This window comes from Caretta caretta, chromosome 4 (assembly GCF_965140235.1).
Source record: "Caretta caretta isolate rCarCar2 chromosome 4, rCarCar1.hap1, whole genome shotgun sequence".
Taxonomy (NCBI): domain Eukaryota; kingdom Metazoa; phylum Chordata; order Testudines; family Cheloniidae; genus Caretta; species Caretta caretta.
In genome coordinates this window covers 46051027-46069746 of record NC_134209.1, presented here as the reverse complement: position 1 = coordinate 46069746, position 18720 = coordinate 46051027, and the positions used below count along the sequence as shown (strand labels likewise).

At 38.3% G+C, this 18720-nt stretch overlaps 1 protein-coding gene across 23 annotated transcripts in view; it reads left to right on the top strand.

Moving 5' to 3' along the window:
- The window catches only part of CAMK2D (calcium/calmodulin dependent protein kinase II delta), a 260865-nt gene that overhangs the window by 188605 nt on the left and 53540 nt on the right, over positions 1-18720 (top strand). For 8 of the 23 annotated variants that reach the window (XM_048846778.2, XM_048846786.2, XM_048846772.2 and 5 more), the window contains exons 7-13: positions 911-1013; positions 6292-6375; positions 7393-7487; positions 9513-9635; positions 10981-11064; positions 11866-11908; positions 16971-17008. In XM_048846778.2, coding sequence (XP_048702735.1) covers positions 911-1013; positions 6292-6375; positions 7393-7487; positions 9513-9635; positions 10981-11064; positions 11866-11908; positions 16971-17008 — 570 coding nt within the window. Of the gene's footprint in view, positions 1-910; positions 1014-6291; positions 6376-7392; positions 7488-9512; positions 9636-10980; positions 11065-11865; positions 11909-16970; positions 17009-18466; positions 18500-18720 lie in introns of all 23 variants that reach the window. The other 15 variants (XR_007356203.2, XM_048846783.2, XM_048846767.2 and 12 more) reach the window with 3 other exon arrangements.

The window sequence follows — 18720 nt, the reverse complement described above, 5'->3', positions numbered from 1 at the left end:
ACCTCATCAAAATACTTCAACCATTCTTTTCCGGTTTCTTCTGAAACTCATAAGCATGCATTAATAGTGTTCTGTCTAAATGAATGATCATTTCCAATAGTAGTAGATATACCCATACAAAAAGAAAGACTCTCACATTCAGTGTACAGCAATTGTTCAAAACCATTTATTTGGTTAAAAATAGTCATTTCTTGCTGTTTCCTAGAATCTAACTTGTAATTGAAAAGTGATGACAAATAGCAACAACAATAACAGTAGCTATTATTACTATCCTTGCCGTTGCTATTTTTGGTAACACAGACCATGCGAGGCACTGTGCAAACACAGAAGGTACAGTTCCCATGCTGAAGAGATTGCACTATATAATCTATTTAATATCCATTCTCTAAATATATATATATAAAAATCATGACTCTTACTGTTATTGCTGTATGACGCAAAGCACATTTATGATGTTGCAGCGAGTAATATACTGATCCTGCAAAAATTCTGCATGCAGATCAGACCCAACCTATATTTTCCCCAGCAGCATTTTTGTAGGTAAATTGTGATTGCCAGCTTTGTGTCACAAAGGCAGATGCCAAACACAAAGTTTGATCACACAGATCCCCATAATCTCTTCAGTAGGTCTACACATCTCTTTTCGTCTTGCTATCATGCAGGATTGGGAAGGCCATTTGCAGGCCAGGTGGTCCTTTAGAATGAATGAAAGACATAGGTTTCTGTAATATTCAAGGGGAAATGCATGGTTTGTTTTCTTCACTCTATAAATAGTTTTGTACTTTTCAGTATTGCCGATCATTGAATACTGGACTGGAAAATGTAACTGTTGAAAAAAGTTACTTACGATGTGTTCTCATCTCATTTCCCCTCTCTCCCCCTTTCCTCTTTGCTCTCTCTCTGAATAAAGCCTGAGAATTTACTTTTAGCTAGCAAATCCAAGGGAGCAGCTGTAAAATTGGCAGACTTCGGATTGGCTATAGAAGTTCAAGGAGAACAACAGGCTTGGTTTGGTAAGTGAACCTTCTTCTATTTTTTGTTTCTTTAACCTCACATTTCTGCCCATCCTCCCAACCCTTCCTGTTCCCACCCTAATAATAATAATGGACAATCATACATAGTAGAGTTGAATATGTGGTGGTTGGCTGTTTTGTTTGTACTGTAATTCAGTTTCTACATCTTACTTCACTTTGGGCTTCTTCCTGCACAGTGTTGAGCATCCTGAATTCTTAATTACCTCGGCAGAGTCTGGGGAGCTCAGCATCTTGCTAAAAACTCAGTAGGTAAAATTTTTAAAAGCACTTATGTGGCATAGGAGCCTAAGTCCCATTTGCAGACATCACTTAGGGACTAAGAAACCTAAGTCCCATTGACTTTCAGTAGGAGGCACAAAGATATATCGAAGGGTGGAGTCAAATGCATCGATTATGACTTCAAAAAGAGAAATTTCTTACTTTAAGTCATCTCCTAAATCCTTCCCCCCCCAACCCCCCCCCCCGAAGGAAGATATACACTGTCAGATTGTATCCTCTAGATCATGCAAGAAGGGGTCAGGCAGAGCTCTTTACACACATTCTGAGATCCACGGTAAGGGTAGTAGGTGGACACACAGTGTGCGAGGGGAGTAGGATCACTAGGGATGGGGGACATGCATTGTCCCCTTCATGCTTCAGAAAAGATAATACAGCCCCCAGATAACTAATCAATCAGTTCATCCAGGCCTGATTTAATGTAGAAAACATCTGCAGATTGCAAATTCATTATTGTCATTACCTGAAGGTCAAAATAAATAAAAGCGAGAAAAAGAGTTTATTCTCAGTTTTTAAAAAAATACTAAGGTATGTATGAATAAGGTGTTTTTAACTCAACATATGTCAAGCATAAAGCAAAAATAATTAGGACTCCAAAGGAACAATATAGCACAAAATGGTTGTTGCAGATACCATTCACATGTACAGTAGCTGGAAAACTATGTTTAAAAATTAAGTAAAAAACCTGGACTTTGCTGTCAGAGTAACAGAACAAAAGCAGTAGGTTAGCTATGCTGAGTGTCTGAAGAGTTGGGTGCATATGTACACATTTGTGCATAACAGTGTCCTTATTAACTAGTCCAGTGTTTTAAATCCCACTCTGTTTTATAGTGGATTTCCAAAATCCAGAAGACACAGAGTTGCATTGGGGACCTAAATATCACCACTGCATATAACTGGTCAAGCCAGCACAACAGGACTTGATCAAAAATAATACAGAATGAAGTTGTGTATTAATGGCAAAAACAACTGGCAAATCAGGAAAAAAAAATAATCGGGGAGTTTTAATCCTGAGATATTTTAAATGGTATTTCAGTAATAGGGTGAATTCAGAAGAGTGCCCAGGATTTTGCTGTTCCTGTGGGTCTCTATAAAAATAAATTCTGCACTTGATCCTATGGAGCTGTGATGCATTTAAAGTAAATGTTTTGGGCTACAAGTAATTCAGCGGGGGCTGACGCAAAAAACTTTTAAGAAGGGTATAATGTAAGAAATTCTGTACATTGCTGCGTAGGTTAGTGAAAAATGAACATTATTATATAATTTAAAAATGGAACCAAAGCGGTAAGTGTCCAAGGCCTCTGGTGCCAAGGCAGTAAGAATAGGATAGGCCCAGTATTACCCTTTAATCAAACAACACTGTGGTGCTGTTGAAATTAGGGAAGGACAAAGTGGTTCTGAATTACAAAAAGAACCAATTCAAACCTTCATCCAGCTGTTAAAAACTTCCCCATCTTGGTAAAGGAAGTGTGGGGGAGTTGTAGGGAAGATCACAAGGAGAGGGAAGAGAGTGTGAATGGATTTGTTTTCAAATATCTTTGGTATGGATTCAGCTGTTAGCAGTGGAATGAGGAAAGCAGCATGTTGTAACAAAGCAATTTTTATTTGTTTTTCTATTTGGAGATGAAGGGTTCTGTGCCTGTTTTGTAATTTTTTTTCCCCATCCCTTTCTAATAATGTTTTAAATCCCCTCTTTTTCCACCTACAAAGCCCTTGCATAGTATATAATTTGGGCTTAATTTTCCATTGACTTTCATGGAGTTACTTTTGACTTACACCGCTATGAGTTCAGAGTTAGGCCCTAGTCTGCTACTTTATACTGGTAAAAGTCCAAAGCCCATGATGCAAGGAGGGTTTGTTCAGGTTTTTGCAAGGAACATGCATGGATCATGCCTGATTAAATGCAGTGTTGAATATTTGTGCATGATGTATGAGCCTTTGAAGAAGCAACTCCTTCTGATGCATGTCAAGTGCCATTCTTCCTATAGGGTATGTCTACGCTGCAATCGAAAGTGGGGGGACTGATTACAGCTCAGATAAGCATACCCATGCCAGCTTTAATTTAGTGAACATGACTAAAAATAGCAGTGAAGTTGCAGCAGCATATGTCTCAGTGTGGGCTAGCAATGCAAGTAGGTACCCAAGGTTCTGGGCAGGCTTGTACTAGACTAGACTAGAAGCTGAAGCCTGTGCTGTTGTAACATCACTGCATTTTAGCCATGCTAGGTTGATTAAAGCTAGCACGGGTGCGTCTATCTAAGCTACAGTCACATCTTTGGTTTTACTGTAGATCTACCCATAGCTAGCCCTACAATGAAGAACTTGAACTTGCAGGGCCCTGCATAGTAATAGTATGTTGAACTTTCTCTCTCTCCCAATTTCCAGTGGAACTTTTGTTATCTGGTGGATTTTCCAGCACTTAGTGACTCACAAATACTACTTATAGCTCTGAACCCATCAGGATCTTTTTCTGTGTATTGTGAGGGACAAATTCTCTCCTGGCAGAGTTGCACTGAAGTCAGTAGATTTATGCCAGCAGAGAATATGGTCCAGAATATATTATATCCTATTTGGAGAATGCAAGATATTTTCCTGTTTTGCACATTTGTTAATCAAATAAGCTTCATTTCTGTGTAGCTGTTTGTAAAAAGCTTGGCAACGTTTTCCCAAAACACCCCACCCAGTTAGCAGGTGTTTAATCTACTGGAAACCCATCAAGTGGGCTCTGCTGACTCACTGAAGCAGGTGACTCATTACCCCACATTAAAGTCCATGGAAAGATCCTGTTAACTCATTGGGAGCTGGATTGAGCCCTAGTTGCACCTTGTCTTAAATTTAGGGTTACCATATTTCAGGTTCCCCAAAAGAGGACACTGCTGTGGAGGGAGGGGAAGGGGGCACAGTGTGGGGGCGGGGAGGATGCTGGAAAGATTACCACCTGAGGCTCTAGGCACATAGACACTATTCAGTTAAATGGTCTTAACTGGTCTTTGTAGGCTCAATTGCATCTTTTTTCAATTATAGATAGATTAAAATATTCTAGCCAAGTTTGCATAATACAGTAACAGTCACCAAATCAATATTCTGGTCATTCAGGTAGTCTTATAGGCAATAGTACTTCATGGCCATTGGCGAACAGGACAGTTTCCATTAAAACTGTGTTTTAGAAAAAGTCTGAGATTATTCATCTGTCAGTGTACCAGCATTCATTCATTCTAGTCATCAATTACTTTCGTTTTTACATAATGCTTGGCATGTTTTGGTGTCTTCCATGCCTCCATTTTGTGTTTCTCCTAAGAGGAAAACAACATTGTCTAGTATTTAAAGAATGAGGAGGAACTTGTAAATTCCATGAGCCAAATTCACTAGAGTTTGGACCAGCTTTTACCTGGAACATCCCCAGGGGACACAGGTGTGGTAGTAGAAAACTCCCACAATGTCACTTATATCAGAGGTGGCCTGTAAAGAGCTGGCACAATCTGAAAAATGAATGGCAGTGTTTGGAAAGAGGCTGCAGCCTGATTTGATTTCTACTATGAGCAACTGGCACTATGATGCTCCGGTGGGAGCAAAAACTTCTACTCCCCTCAGCTCAATTTCCAAAGGAGGGCAGTGATAGTACCACAACCTGGCATTAACTGGGATGAATCCCCAGTTTGGGAGAAAGGGTTTGGATAACATTTTGTAATATACACTGGTCTACACTAGTTTTCTAATTCTGGCCCTACTTATTGCTTGTACATTGAGAAAACTTTCCATGGGATCCAGCTGCATTTTATTCATGGAGTATTTTCACTTTTTTAATATGAACATGAGACTGTAGCTTTACTCTTACTGTATTCTGTTTGGACAATAAGTGCACTTGATACCACTGAAGTATAAAATATGTGATAACATTTGTAACAAATTTACGTGGATGTCAGTCTGACAATCCACAGAATGGATAGATGGCTGAATTAAAGGATCCACAGGAGATGATTTGTGATTCCTAGATGAGCTCTACTGACATAATTTCTATAGTTTAGGGCTTATCTTATGCTAACTCTGATCAGTCTAATAACAAACAACCAGCAAAAATGTTCATATGATCAGGTACACCTTCTTTTTCCTCTCTGTAAGACACTCACGGGCTAGGTACGTCACTTAGGGCAGGTCTTCACTACCTGTCGGATTGGCGGGTAGTGATCGATCTGTCGGGGATCGATTTATCAAGTCTTGTCTAGACGCGATAAATGGATCCCCGAACACGCTCCCCATCAGCTCCGGAACTCCAGCTCACGAGAGGCGGAAGCGGAGTTGACGGGGAGTGGCAGCTGTCAACTCGCCGCCATCCTCACGGCCAGGTAAGTCGACCTAAGATACGCTGACTTCAACTATGCTATTTGTGTAGCTGAAGTTGCGTATCTTAGGTTGACATCTCCCTCCCTCTCCCCCAGCGTAGACCAGGGCTTAGGCGCTGACCTGGATAAAATAGAAAAGATACTGCATTTACTGGGAGATGGACAGGAAGATATAGTAGAATTTTCCCCTCTGTAACTTTTATGACTCTGTGACACCAAATAAATGCACTGCTTGTCATTGCTGGAGGCCTACAATAGATTTACTGTAGTACATAAATCATGAGAGTGTCTGCACTGAATCTCCCACTCTTGCTCTTTCATCAGTGTAGCTCCACCAGTAGTAACAACAATTGGATTGCAGATGTAGGCAGATGTCCAATGTTATTTTTACTGTCATACCTCTACACTGGACATGGTGGTGTCCTGTCTACACCAATACTCCCATTGTCACTACTACCTGATGAGCTGAGCTACAGGTGTCCCAAAGGTAGGAGATTTTAAAACTAAATAGCTAATATAGACACAGTCTGCAGAAGAGGATGTTATTTAAGAAATTCTTTGTTATACTGTATATTCAGTTATGGAGAACACAACTGTTCTCATGACTGACTGGCTAACTCTCTCATCATGCTTTCTGACAGGTTTTGCTGGTACACCAGGATATCTTTCACCAGAAGTGCTACGAAAAGATCCTTATGGGAAGCCAGTGGACATGTGGGCATGTGGTAAGAAACAATTTTGAAGAATTGTATTTAGCCCACTACATTGTGATCTGTCCGTTAGGAGCCTCTGTTTCATGTATTTCAGAGTTAATTTTAAATGTTTCCTTATCTCATATTTACCTTTTCAGTAGTTGTTTATTTGAATAGTAGTTATTATTTGAATGTTACAGTTAAGCAAGTGTGCTGTCAGAGCACTCTTGACCCTGTCTACACTACAGGTGTAACAGTGTCCTAGAACCTAGCAACAACACAATTTTTCCTTAACATGGTTACAAACATGGTTCCAGTTTGTGTTATAGACTGGGCCTTAATTATATTTCATTACCCGGCTAAATACCAATCTCTCTCCATTGCTTTAGCTGCCCAGTTAAAATGTTTGAATTGCCCTGAAATCATATTTGTAACCAGGTTAAGGGACAACCATTTTGTAATCTGGTTCTTTAACAGGTACTATTTGTAGCATAGACAGATTGATTAGGCCATATCTGTGAATGCACTTGCGTCTTGTAGTTATCCCAAAACCACGGCCGAATAAATGACAAATCAGATAGGCTTGTCCATGGTAGACTCTTTTCTTAAAATTTTCCATCATCTTTACCATCAGTACACTAATGAGAGCACTTACATTAGCAGGCTGGTTTTAATCTCTGTGCTGTCTAAGACTGTTCCGAGTAGGACTAGAGGAGATATCCCTGTCTGTCTCTAGAGCTAACTAGACATTTCCAATGTGCCCATCCCCATAGTATCTAGGCACCATTTCCAGGCACATAGTCTTCACCTGCACTCCCCATAATTTCTTCCAGGGTGTCATCATGTGAACTCTACAGCTGCCTCAGAGCATTGTCAGGATGTTTATTTTCCAACATGTGGAAGATTTCTATTCAGCTGTACTACCAAATAAGTCATTTGCCTTATTTGTTTGTTCCTGTTTTGTGCAGCCTTGAGGCATGATTCAGTTCATGTTCACTGCGGCTAGTTTACATGAATGGCTTAATTAGTGCTACTTTGGACTTCCTCCAGGTGTCATTCTCTATATTCTCCTTGTGGGATACCCTCCTTTCTGGGATGAAGACCAGCACAGACTCTATCAGCAGATCAAGGCTGGTGCTTATGACGTATGTATTATGAGCTACTCTTATAATTGTTTTTAATTCGAGCTTTCAGTATGAGTTTGCTAGACTAAGAAGGGAGTGAAAACTAAGGAGGAATTAGTTCCTAAATATTTCTGTTCTTATCAGCATTTTTATGATCCACTCTCTTTATATGAGTAAACATCTCTTTGGCCTGTACAATATATAATATATACCATTATGCAGTATATTTCTATCTGCCTGTTTAAACAGTACCTATATTTCTACTACTGTGTACCTTTGCCCACAATCCTACAACTGTTGCTTTTTAGGGATGGTATTGAGAGAGCACAAGGTTTTTCTTTCTGCTGGTTATTGTTACTGATTTTACATTTCAGTTAGATTAGTTACAGAGTATCACAGCTGTGATCTCAGTTGATTCACTTATAAGTTTGCATATGTGTGTCTGGCTGGGACAAATGTGTGCAAAAGGAGCCTTACAAATACGAATACCTCCTACAGTATGTTTACAGTAAAGTCTGAGTCTGGTAGTTACATAAGTCTAAAATCCTTTATGAATGATGGTTACTTTTGCTTTGTTCAGATCTTCAGTAGTATTTCTAAATTGACAAAACTTTAAATTCTTCAGTGTACCACTGGTACCAACCTAAATAACTTTTTCCTGTGCATTATCTTTCATAAAGTTGTAGCCTGCCTAAATAGGCATAACAGTAGCGTTATAGAGCCCAGTTCTGCAAACACTTATGTGGGAATAGTCCCCATTGACTGTCAGTGCCCAGCAGTGAACGTTGGAAGGATTAGAGTAGTAGTTCAGAAGTGTTATAGATTTTATAGTATAGTACATTTATTTTAGACACAGTGAAATTGGAGTCTATTGGTGCTCAACTGATAAGCAATTTAAAGACTGAATGACTCAAAAAATTGTAAGGCATACAGAGCTTTCTATCTTTTAAGCCATTCATGTAAGCCTTGTAGTGGAAATGAGTTTATGGTCTCAGTCTTGTTCTTAGTGGTCAAGCGCCCATATTGCAAAACATACCATTCCAGTTGGCACTGCAGTCACAGCTGAGAAGGCAGTGATTAAATACATATGGAGACTGGACTGATCTTCCATAGAGGTGGTCCCTGCAGAAGAAGGTAGCACTCTCACTCTCCCTAGGTACCTGCTCTCTGGATCAGCAGTGACTCGAGCGCTATTAGATTCATAGACTTTAAGGCCGGAAGGGACCATCATGATCATCTAGTCTGACCTCCTGCACATTGCAGGCCAAAGAACCTCAACCACCCACTTCTGCAGTAGACCCCTAACCTCTGGTTGAGTTACTGAAGTCCTCAAATCATGTTTTAAAGACTTCAAGTTATAGAGAATCCACCATTTATACTAGTTTAAAACTACAAGCGACCCGTGCCCCATTCTCAATTTCCACAAGCTCTAAATTCATTAATTTATAAAGTGAAAAACACAAGTTGCTTATGGCTGTGTTTCAGGAAAGCACTTGAGCACACACTTAAGTCCCATTCCAATGGGACTTAAGCACAAGCTTAAATGTTTTGCTGATCAGGGATGGGCTTTAGTACCTGATAAAGTGGTTTCATAAATCAGAGTTTAAACATTAAGATGTCATATACACTGTTTAACATTCAAGAAGACAAATAAGTCTATATGATAATTTTGTTTATTATTTTTATTGCCGTACTGTATTAGGCAGTGTACAAACACACAGAAAAGCACACTCCCTGATCTGAATTTCTTAGCCAACTGTATTCCCCTTGAATTTGTAATTTCATCCTCTAAGTGTCAGTTTGCATCATGTTGCACCACAAAATAAGTTAATATCTGAAACAAGCCTGTTAGAAGTCATCAAAACAATAAAGAAGAAAAAACATGTTTACATAAAAAGTTGTTTGAAATTATTTTCTTTATAACAGGCTTCTTTAGTCTTCGAATTTTTAAGCTGTGTTATCCATTCATGTGACATACTGTGTGTGTGTGTGTGTGTGTGTATACACACATATAGAGAGAGAATTACATATATATTTTTCCTTAAGTTTCCCTCACCAGAGTGGGATACAGTGACTCCTGAAGCCAAAGACCTCATCAATAAAATGCTTACCATCAACCCTGCCAAACGAATCACAGCATCAGAGGCACTGAAGCATCCATGGATATGTGTAAGTAGTTTCCACTTGCATGCCTAAAAAATTGTACATGCAAAATAGTTGATAGCATTCTCCAAAATCTAGTGCACAAATTCAGAAGGTTAATGATTATTTTTTTCCTTCCTTAGAGCTGTTTCATTGCAATGTAGTTAAATAGAGGAGATAAAACTGTAATTATCTAGACTCTGTGAATCTAGAAATAATTACCGTAACTGAGGTTCCAGCCTAAGAAACTGCCCTGTGCAGGCAGACCTGTGTGCCCAGGCAGAGCAGAGACTTCACTGGGGCTCTTGAGTGGATACAGACATCCACTTGCACTGAGAATGGAGGATCATGGCCTTTAATGACAGGTTTCAGAGTAGCAGCCATGTTAGTCTGTATTCACAAAAAGAAAAGGAGTACTTGTGGCACCTTAGAGACTAACAAATTTATTTGAGCATAAGCTTTCTTGAGCTTTCATGCGATGAAGTGAGCTGTAGCTCACGAAAGCTTATGCTCAAATAGATTTGTTAGTCTCTAAGGTGCCACAAGTACTCCTTTTCTCATGGTCTTTAAGACATCATTATTATGTGCATGCTCAGGGAATACAGTATGGAGCTGTATCAAGAAAAATTCTCTCATATCGTGCTTTGCATCTTCAGAACAATTAATTCTCAAAACACTGGGAGATAGGTAAATGATACTGCCCCCATTGTGCAGGTAGGGTAAAACACGGAAACAGGAAATTAGGGATTTGCCTAAGGATACTCTGCAAGTCACTAACAGAGCCACAATCAGAACTGATGTGGTCCTGGTGCCCAGCCCTGCACTCATTCTAGTAGGCTGCAGTGTCTTCTCTATCATAGAACAATACAAGTGATAATGAGTTTCAGAAGAAATAAGGAGGATGTTGAATATTTCCTTTTTACACATTTCATGTTCCCGTGCATCACACAATACTGGTAATGTTAAATAAAATTCCATTCATTTTTTTAAAAGAAAACTTTACAGGACACCACAATTCAGGATGCTATTACTGATTTTTTATTTTTATAATTATAAATGGCCAAAATGGTTTGGTTTTAGTCAGTCTCTACACAGGTGTAAACCCCACTGATTTAAGTTGGAGTTTTTCATAGGTAAGGACTGAGTATAAACTGAGTCTCTAGTTTTGTATCAGGTTCCATTGGCATGCATCCCTGCACCCAGGCAAAATCTGGTGCATTGAGGTTTGCTTGAGTAGATACCAGTGAGGGATAGGAGCTTAAGACTTAGGAATTTGGCCCATGCAGGTTATGATATGTTTGTTCTCCAGTAAATACAACATAACTCATATATTTGTGTGTATTGAATATATTGTTCTTTTCTTCTTCCTCAGCAACGTTCTACTGTGGCCTCTATGATGCACAGGCAGGAGACTGTAGATTGCTTGAAGAAATTCAATGCAAGAAGAAAACTAAAGGTAAGAAAGACAATTTCTTCAGGGGCATTTTAGTAGCAGGTAATTTTTGAAGGGTAAAAGGATACAGTGACATATATTCCATGTAGAGGATAACCATTCCTTAAAGGGATTTTATGGAGAATATTAACTATCTTGCGAACGCTTAAAAACAAGTTTATATAAACAAACGTCAGGCTTGGATCTTTAAATAAGTACAGCCATGTGAACTGTGCTGCAGTGCTTAATAAACAACATACGATTGAGCTCTGCATGCATTTCCAGCAGCATTTGTACTGCTTTTAAGATACAATTAATATAAATATCATCTACATACCTCTTTGGAATCAGGATGATAGTGATGACCCTCCATTTTAAAATCACGGGCATTTCTCCCTTTAGATAAAGGAAAACCTCCCTTAGTTGGTTGTGGTCATGTATGTTACATATAAACCCCCAGTTGAACACAACTCATCCCAAGCAACTGAAGTAAGGGTCTGGGTTCTACTTCCAGTGTCATATGTGTGCAATTTAATTGATGACAAATATCCCTGTGTGTGCACATACATTTGTGGCAAGACTTGTTCTGACAGCTCAGTAACTATTCGGGGATTTATGATAGGTAATAGCTTTAAGAATAAGCTACAGTTTCTCCATTCCCAATGTACTCCACCTTATGCCAAATAATTCATAGAAAATCTATCATTCCAGAGTTGACCTCGATAGTCAAATGATTTATGATTAAGCATATTTGCCTTTTTGGTCTATTCATGCTCAGAGCTATGCGTAAATAATGCTAATTTGAGTTAACATATGTGTACACAGGGGGCCATTCTGACAACTATGCTGGCTACCAGAAATTTCTCAGGTATGTTTATTGAGCTCCAAATCCTTATGTTCTTTACATTTTGGTATCTGCTTAATGCAACCAGGCCTAATGAGAATTAGTTTTGTACAGTAAAGCTCTTTGCTACTGTGGAGTATGTAAAGTATAGTGTATTAAAGTTATTTCTTTTTTGGAGTGATCAGAGCAAAAATTACTCGCTGCTGTAGATTAAACTAAAAGGGTCATATTGAGCCTTTTGTAAGGTACAGGTGGTAGTTGGAATAATTTGGTGCACTGTCTGTTTGTTTCCCTTATTGTGAAGGGGGACTTTTTTTCGTTCTTATTTGTACAATCCTATGAAAGAGACCAGAAAATATTCCAGGTAGGAAGAGAAAAATAGCTAATGCTAAGGATAAATGTGCAAATTGAAATATGGTCAAAGCATAATATTTTAAAAGTTAAATTACATAGTAGAAGAGCATTTGAATACGCAAATCTAAAATACATTTTTAAACTTTACAGACATAAGTTTTTATGTTCTTACCTTATATAAAAAGCGACCTTATAGTACATATTTTACTACTTTTCTAGTAATATATCAAATCAAGTTTACCTCTAATACCATTCCTATGTGTTTGGGTTTCTTAATACTAATAAACACATGAAAGTTCTTCACTCTTTTACTTCTGCCTCATTCTCAAGCATCATGTTATAGCAACATAAGAGTACATTTCTGCCTATGAAATAACAGCTGTGCTCTTGGTGTTTACAGTAATCAAACTCTAATGCTGAAGACCCAAGGTGTTTGTTAGCCCAGGGCACCATTATAATTATGTCTTAATTAGGAACACGCTCAAAATATTGTGATGCTTAAATTTATAGTTACATATTTAAAGTTTTTCAATGAAGGAGAAAAGAAAAAATACCAAAATTAAAATAGCTATACATTTCTGAAAGGGAAATTTGTAAAAGTGTTAAAGCCTTTCTTTCCCTTCATTCCTCCGATTTCCTAAACTTCTCTGCCTTCTCATTTTCTTCCTTCCCCTGACCATCTACTCCCCTCCCTGCTGATAAGCCAAAGGCTTGTCCCCCAAATAGCTATGATATATTTTTGTTTACATTGTGTTTCAATTCTTATTTGGAAGGGAGGAGCTGGGAATCTCCCAATGTAAACCTCAATATTTGAGAATTATTCTGACAACCTTTATCCTAACCAGACATTGATAATGCATATAAGACACCCACAAACAAGAATTCAGGCAATTGAATAACATAGGGTGAATTCTGCAGTGACTTTGCAGCATCCTGTCTTTGTCTGAGATAATTCTGTTGCAATATATTTAATTAACAGGTAAAAATGCTATAGTGCATTGGGCATGTTTTGAAGAATAATAAGTGTCAAAGCATCTGAAATAAACAAGCTACAGCAGGATGCAAGTGAGACCAATTGGTCCAATCTGTTTGGTGCTTGGAATATACCGTGCCCTTCTTTGTTAGGTTCCCCTATTTAATATACAATTGTAACATGTAAAACCATCTTTGGGGATTGTAAATTATATTTGGTTAATGTTTAATGAATTGCCAGTAACTTTCAATTTCCTTTAAGAGTTGAACAGAAATGCTGTAGTCGAAGACTGAGTATCTTGTCAAAAATGGATTATCTTAAAACATGAAGCACGTGTATCATTTGTAATCATTCTCCATAATCATTGTTTCACATACATCATATGTAAGGTCTAACACCTCTGAAGAACAAGAATGTCATCGTCCTTTAAAAATATTATTTCAGAATGTCTCAGCATGGTGATCAAAGACTTTTTCATCCATCATTTCAGTGGTTAATTTAAGACATACCTGCACTTGAGATGACATTTTAGTTTTTGAGTTATTTATTCATTGAATTTCATTGAAAGCATGCTTTTCAAGGTTATTTGTCCATAACAATGTGTTTATAAAAGTGTTTTATTTTTCCTTTTCTTTCTTCCTTTTATGTGGAATGTGTGTTTCTTGTGAGGTAAGACCCTCAGCAACTGAAAGAAACATCTTTTTTGTATCTCCTAAGCAAAATTGCCATCTGCCCTGAACCACACTAATCTCTGCATGTTGTCACAATTCCATTTCTTCTCAGTTTGCTTTCTGGCTTATTAGCAGTGCCTTAGGATTTATTTATAACAATTGCTTTTTAGTTGTGGGAAATCAGCATGGTCAAATTCTTCATTGTTAGCTTACTTTAGAATATGCTTTGCTACTGTAGTTTTTGATTCACATACAGTGTCCTTGCTTACACAAAATGCTTTTAAATAGTATTAGAATTATATCACAAGCCAACAAAAAAGGCAAAAGATTCATAGCTAAAGATGGTGCTAACACTTCTTTAAATAGTTGTGTGTGGTTATTGCAGTATGCAAAGTACAGGGTATATACTACGCTTGTTCTGGGCACGGAGCTCCTGTTAATGTACAGGACTGAAGCATAGAATATGTCCCATAATATGAGATATCACATACCAGTCTCATGCAAGAAACCGTTCAAGGGACACATCCCCTTACACCCTAGCAATCCTACAGGCACAATGGGAGGAGTAATGGCTATTACAACCTTCATTATTACTCTTTTGTTGTTTGTTTTATTTAATTTTTATTTTAAAAAATTAATGTTTCGGAAACATGTAAAAGATTTTAAACATAAAACATAACATTGGAAGGATGTAGTTCATATTATGACAAGCAACTTATAAGAATTAATATTTTTCAGTAGGTGTTTTTTTTTAGTTCTAGGAGAATAAAATAACCTGTAAAGCCAATAAACTTCTAATTTTCTTTGCTTTCCTGTAGCTTGAAAACAGCCATTTTCTGCTAAATTAGTTTAAGAATTTGATGCTCTTTCTATCTGATTAATTGTACAGTGGTAGAGCCTCAAACTCAATCAAGACGCAAGGCTGATTGTGCTAGGTGCTGTGCCTACATTTAACAAAAAGGCAGTCTTTAGTCCAAAGAGTTTAAAGTAAAACAGCAGCATAGTTTAAATATAACATATGCTTTTCACATATAAAAATGTTCTGCGTTACTCTTCCTTAGCACAGGTGGAAATATTTTGTGTCAACTTTAGCTTGAAATAAATTTTTATGAATGAAATTTTTCTGCTCCTGAAAAATAGGGGTTTATGATGGGCAGCAGAGACACAGTCTTAACAGAGGTCTGAGTGGATCTGCTATCCTAATTGATAAAGTGCATTTTGAGGAGTTTTACTAGATTATAGAAGATAACCTTAACTTCAGCTCTAGCTGAAGTTCTAGTATCCTTTTAACAAATGTGAAAGACACTTTAATGAAGATCTGTTCTTTTCTGCACAGTTCTATGGTTATATAGTCCATCATGTCTACAGTAGAACCATAATAATATGAGCACTTGATGCAGACACAGCAGGTGAATAAGACATGGACACAGAAATGTAGATGAAGCAGAAGCTTTATCTTCATTAACTTAACCCAGAGAAATGGTGGTACCCTAGAAAACAGGCTGAAACTAGACTAATGCAGTTCCCAACAGAATAAGCCCTCCTTCCGCCAGTCAAATAAAGGGGCCTGTGATCCCTGCTATCCTTCTTCATGTTCAGGATAAGGGTCCAGATGAGTAATGCTTCGAGCTGTGTAAGACAGCGAAGCCAACTTCCATGCCCATCAACACCAAGAGTCAGGTCCAAAGTCTTCCAAACCCTCCATTTCTTTGCACTTTTGTCCTCAGCAACTGCCTCTCTGTGTAACAAGGAGAAATGGCTGCAAACTCCCCTTTAAACATTTGTGGACAAATGGAAGCCCAATGGCTTACCCACAGCCATTTAGTCACTTGATGTCACCACCATCTGTAACAGCATGGACAAGACCTAGAGGTTGTGACTCCCAACTCACCTCTGCAGCCTTCAGCTCTTCTTCTGTTCCTCCTCATCGGTATCTTGCTATGTGAAGAGGGCACTAAGAGTTGATCACCTGGCTCCAGAAGTAGTACTAAATACTCCAAATCAAAGGAACAGGGGAGTCAGTAATGTGTCTTTGTATCCACTGAACTAGGTGAACAGCTACAGGCTGGGGTTCATGGCCAGTTCCAACCCCTATATTCCTCTCCACTCCACCATAACCCTGCATAGATCACAGGCTAACCCTAGGAGTCAAGGCGGTCTAGGGTCTCTCTCCGCTGGTTTGGCTTGGCCACAGCCCCAACAGCAAAGTGGGCATTTGTATCTATCACAAAAAAGCTAATCTATCCCCATTTCTGAGCAAAAATGTAATAGTAAAATGCTATCATTTTTACAAAATACAGTGGAATCACAATTAGCCGATCTACCTGCGACCAGGGCCAGATTGGATAACCAAAAATCTACATAAACTGGGGAATGGGTGGCAGGGCTCCAGCTGTGATCCCTGGGCAGCAGGGCTCTGACTGTCAGCACAACAGGCAGGAGCCCCAGCCTCCCAGGGCTCCAGCCCAAGTCCTACCGCTGTCAGCGCTGGGCAACTGGTGGTTCAGTTAATACAGAGAGCCGCATAATGGAGGCTTGGTTAAATGGGGTTCTGCTGTATTCTACAATGTATTTTCTAGGAGTCCATATTCTCTTATAAATAAAGCAAAATAGTAAATGACAGTGATTTGTTATTCTTGATATTTTTGGCTGTGACCCTGCAAGCATTTACCCATGTGAATAATTCACTTGAATTCAGTTCATCTACTCATACAGTTAGAGTTATATGCTTACACCTTTGCCAATTCAGGGCTTTTGTGTGTTTGCTTACACGCTAATGCACACATTTGAGAAACTTGTAGTAGGTCTCTCAATGTGAAATAATGAGATGCTACTGGATGTGGCAGTGTTTAGTGCCTAATGCAGCTCAGTATAGATCTTGACAAAATCCAGGTAGCAAATCTAAGAAAAGTGGTACTGCAGCCTTATGTCCAGTAGTTTGGAATTTCTCAAATGCTGTAAATATTCCATTTCCTAAATGTAAAGCAGCAGAGGGAGGAACTAAAAACAGAAAATGCTTGCTTTGCTTCAAACCTGATGGAGTTTATTGATAACCAGCTGACATTGAATTTATTCTCTCATTTTACAGCAGCAAAAAGTTTACTGAAAAAACCTGATGGAGTCAAGGTAAGTTAAACAAATGCACCAAACTATACATCTCATTCAGCTTTCTTTTCCTTGTACTCTTCTAACGTCTATTGACTTTGCGATTGGAAATAACTACATCTCTTCTTCATAGGTTGTGTTAAGAAACGGTTCTCACTGTATATTTGAAGAAGTTGAAGTTAGTTTAAGTTCAAAATAATGTGTCAGAAAAGAAATAGCTGAAAAACTGTACCATGTTTTAAATAAGGTTCTGAAAAATGCTGACAAGGGAATATATTCCTTGCTTTTTAATAAAAGCTAGTCCAGTCGTTAGTGACTCACTGTATTTTTAGCTGCTTAATATAAATGAGACTTTGGTCGTGGGTATGTAAGCTTGATGGAACGTCAGAAGCTTACTAGAAGCCCCACATGAGGTACATTCCACCAGGTGTACTTGGTGTGTTTGGCAGAAGTCCGGGTGTTTAAGATTTCACTGAATAAGCTCATCCTGACTAATAGACCTTGGTAAGAATGGGAACATTCTGGCAACTTTCATAGATTATTTAGAGTTCCTATTTTCATATCACCAGGTCCCGCAGGAGGAGAGATGCTTCACAAATGAATGTTCTAGACAGATACTTTGAAAAATAGCCAGGAAAAAAATCACTGAGCATTGAAAAATGTTGTATTTCTTTTTCTCAGAGGATTCCTGAAGACTAAATAAAGCACCCCAGCTTTCCGTAGATAATGTAAAGTTTCTTCTCTTCTCAGTTCTGCCTCTTTCTCAGGAGCGTCTTTGGCCTGAATTTTAGTTTTCTGCTTAAACTTTCTTTTCTTTAACAGAGTGCTACTTACTGAAATACTCAGTTCACAGCAGATTTGTTCTTTACTTATTCTCGCACACGTATTCTTTCACACTTAAAAATGTTAAAGCTCTTAAAATGAATTCAGTATACTCTAACCTGAATGTTACCCAAAGTCAAATAATGGGCATCTTAGAGAGGATGAAGAAGCACATCATTCTGTATTATTCGGTCATTGCAATACAGATTCCTTAACACGTCTTTGTGGAATGCGGGAATTTTATGTGTTCGGGTCAGGCTAGTATTTTTATAAATACCATTCTTCCTACAGGTTTATAATGGCATCTGCTGTATCTCCATTTTGATAGCAACGTTGCTGAGAATTTTCGTCAATGGTTTGCTAATATTACACTCGTTGGGATCTCATACTTCCGGTTTTCAGGATATTTCAGTTTTTTACCATTTTCCTGCTCAGTTATGTGAAGCAAGGGGGGAAATGTTTACCTGCGTGGGAGTCTTTGTTTTCAGCATTTTTCTCATGTAGAAACTTCCCCGCACAAAAAAAGTATTTCCTTCTCTACCGCAGCTTATGCTGTCTTTTTGAAAACAAAAATATGCTGTACTCCATGCATTGATATTTTCAATCCAACCAGTCACATTTTCTTCTTTTCCTTTTCTCTCTGACTGGTCAATTCAGAAAAGGAAGTCCAGTTCGAGTGTTCAAATGATGGTGAGGATCTTTATCTGCCAGATTTTTCCTCCTGTGAAACATTCACACTTAGAAATCAAATAAATGCATTTAATCTGTTAACATAACTTGAGAAGCTACAAGACCTTTAACATGAAAACTTGTGACTTCTAAACCAAGAAGTGCTACGTGCCATCTGTAATGAATTGTTCCGCAATTCTTTAAAGCAAGATTTTTAGCTATAGAAATATAAATACAAAAAA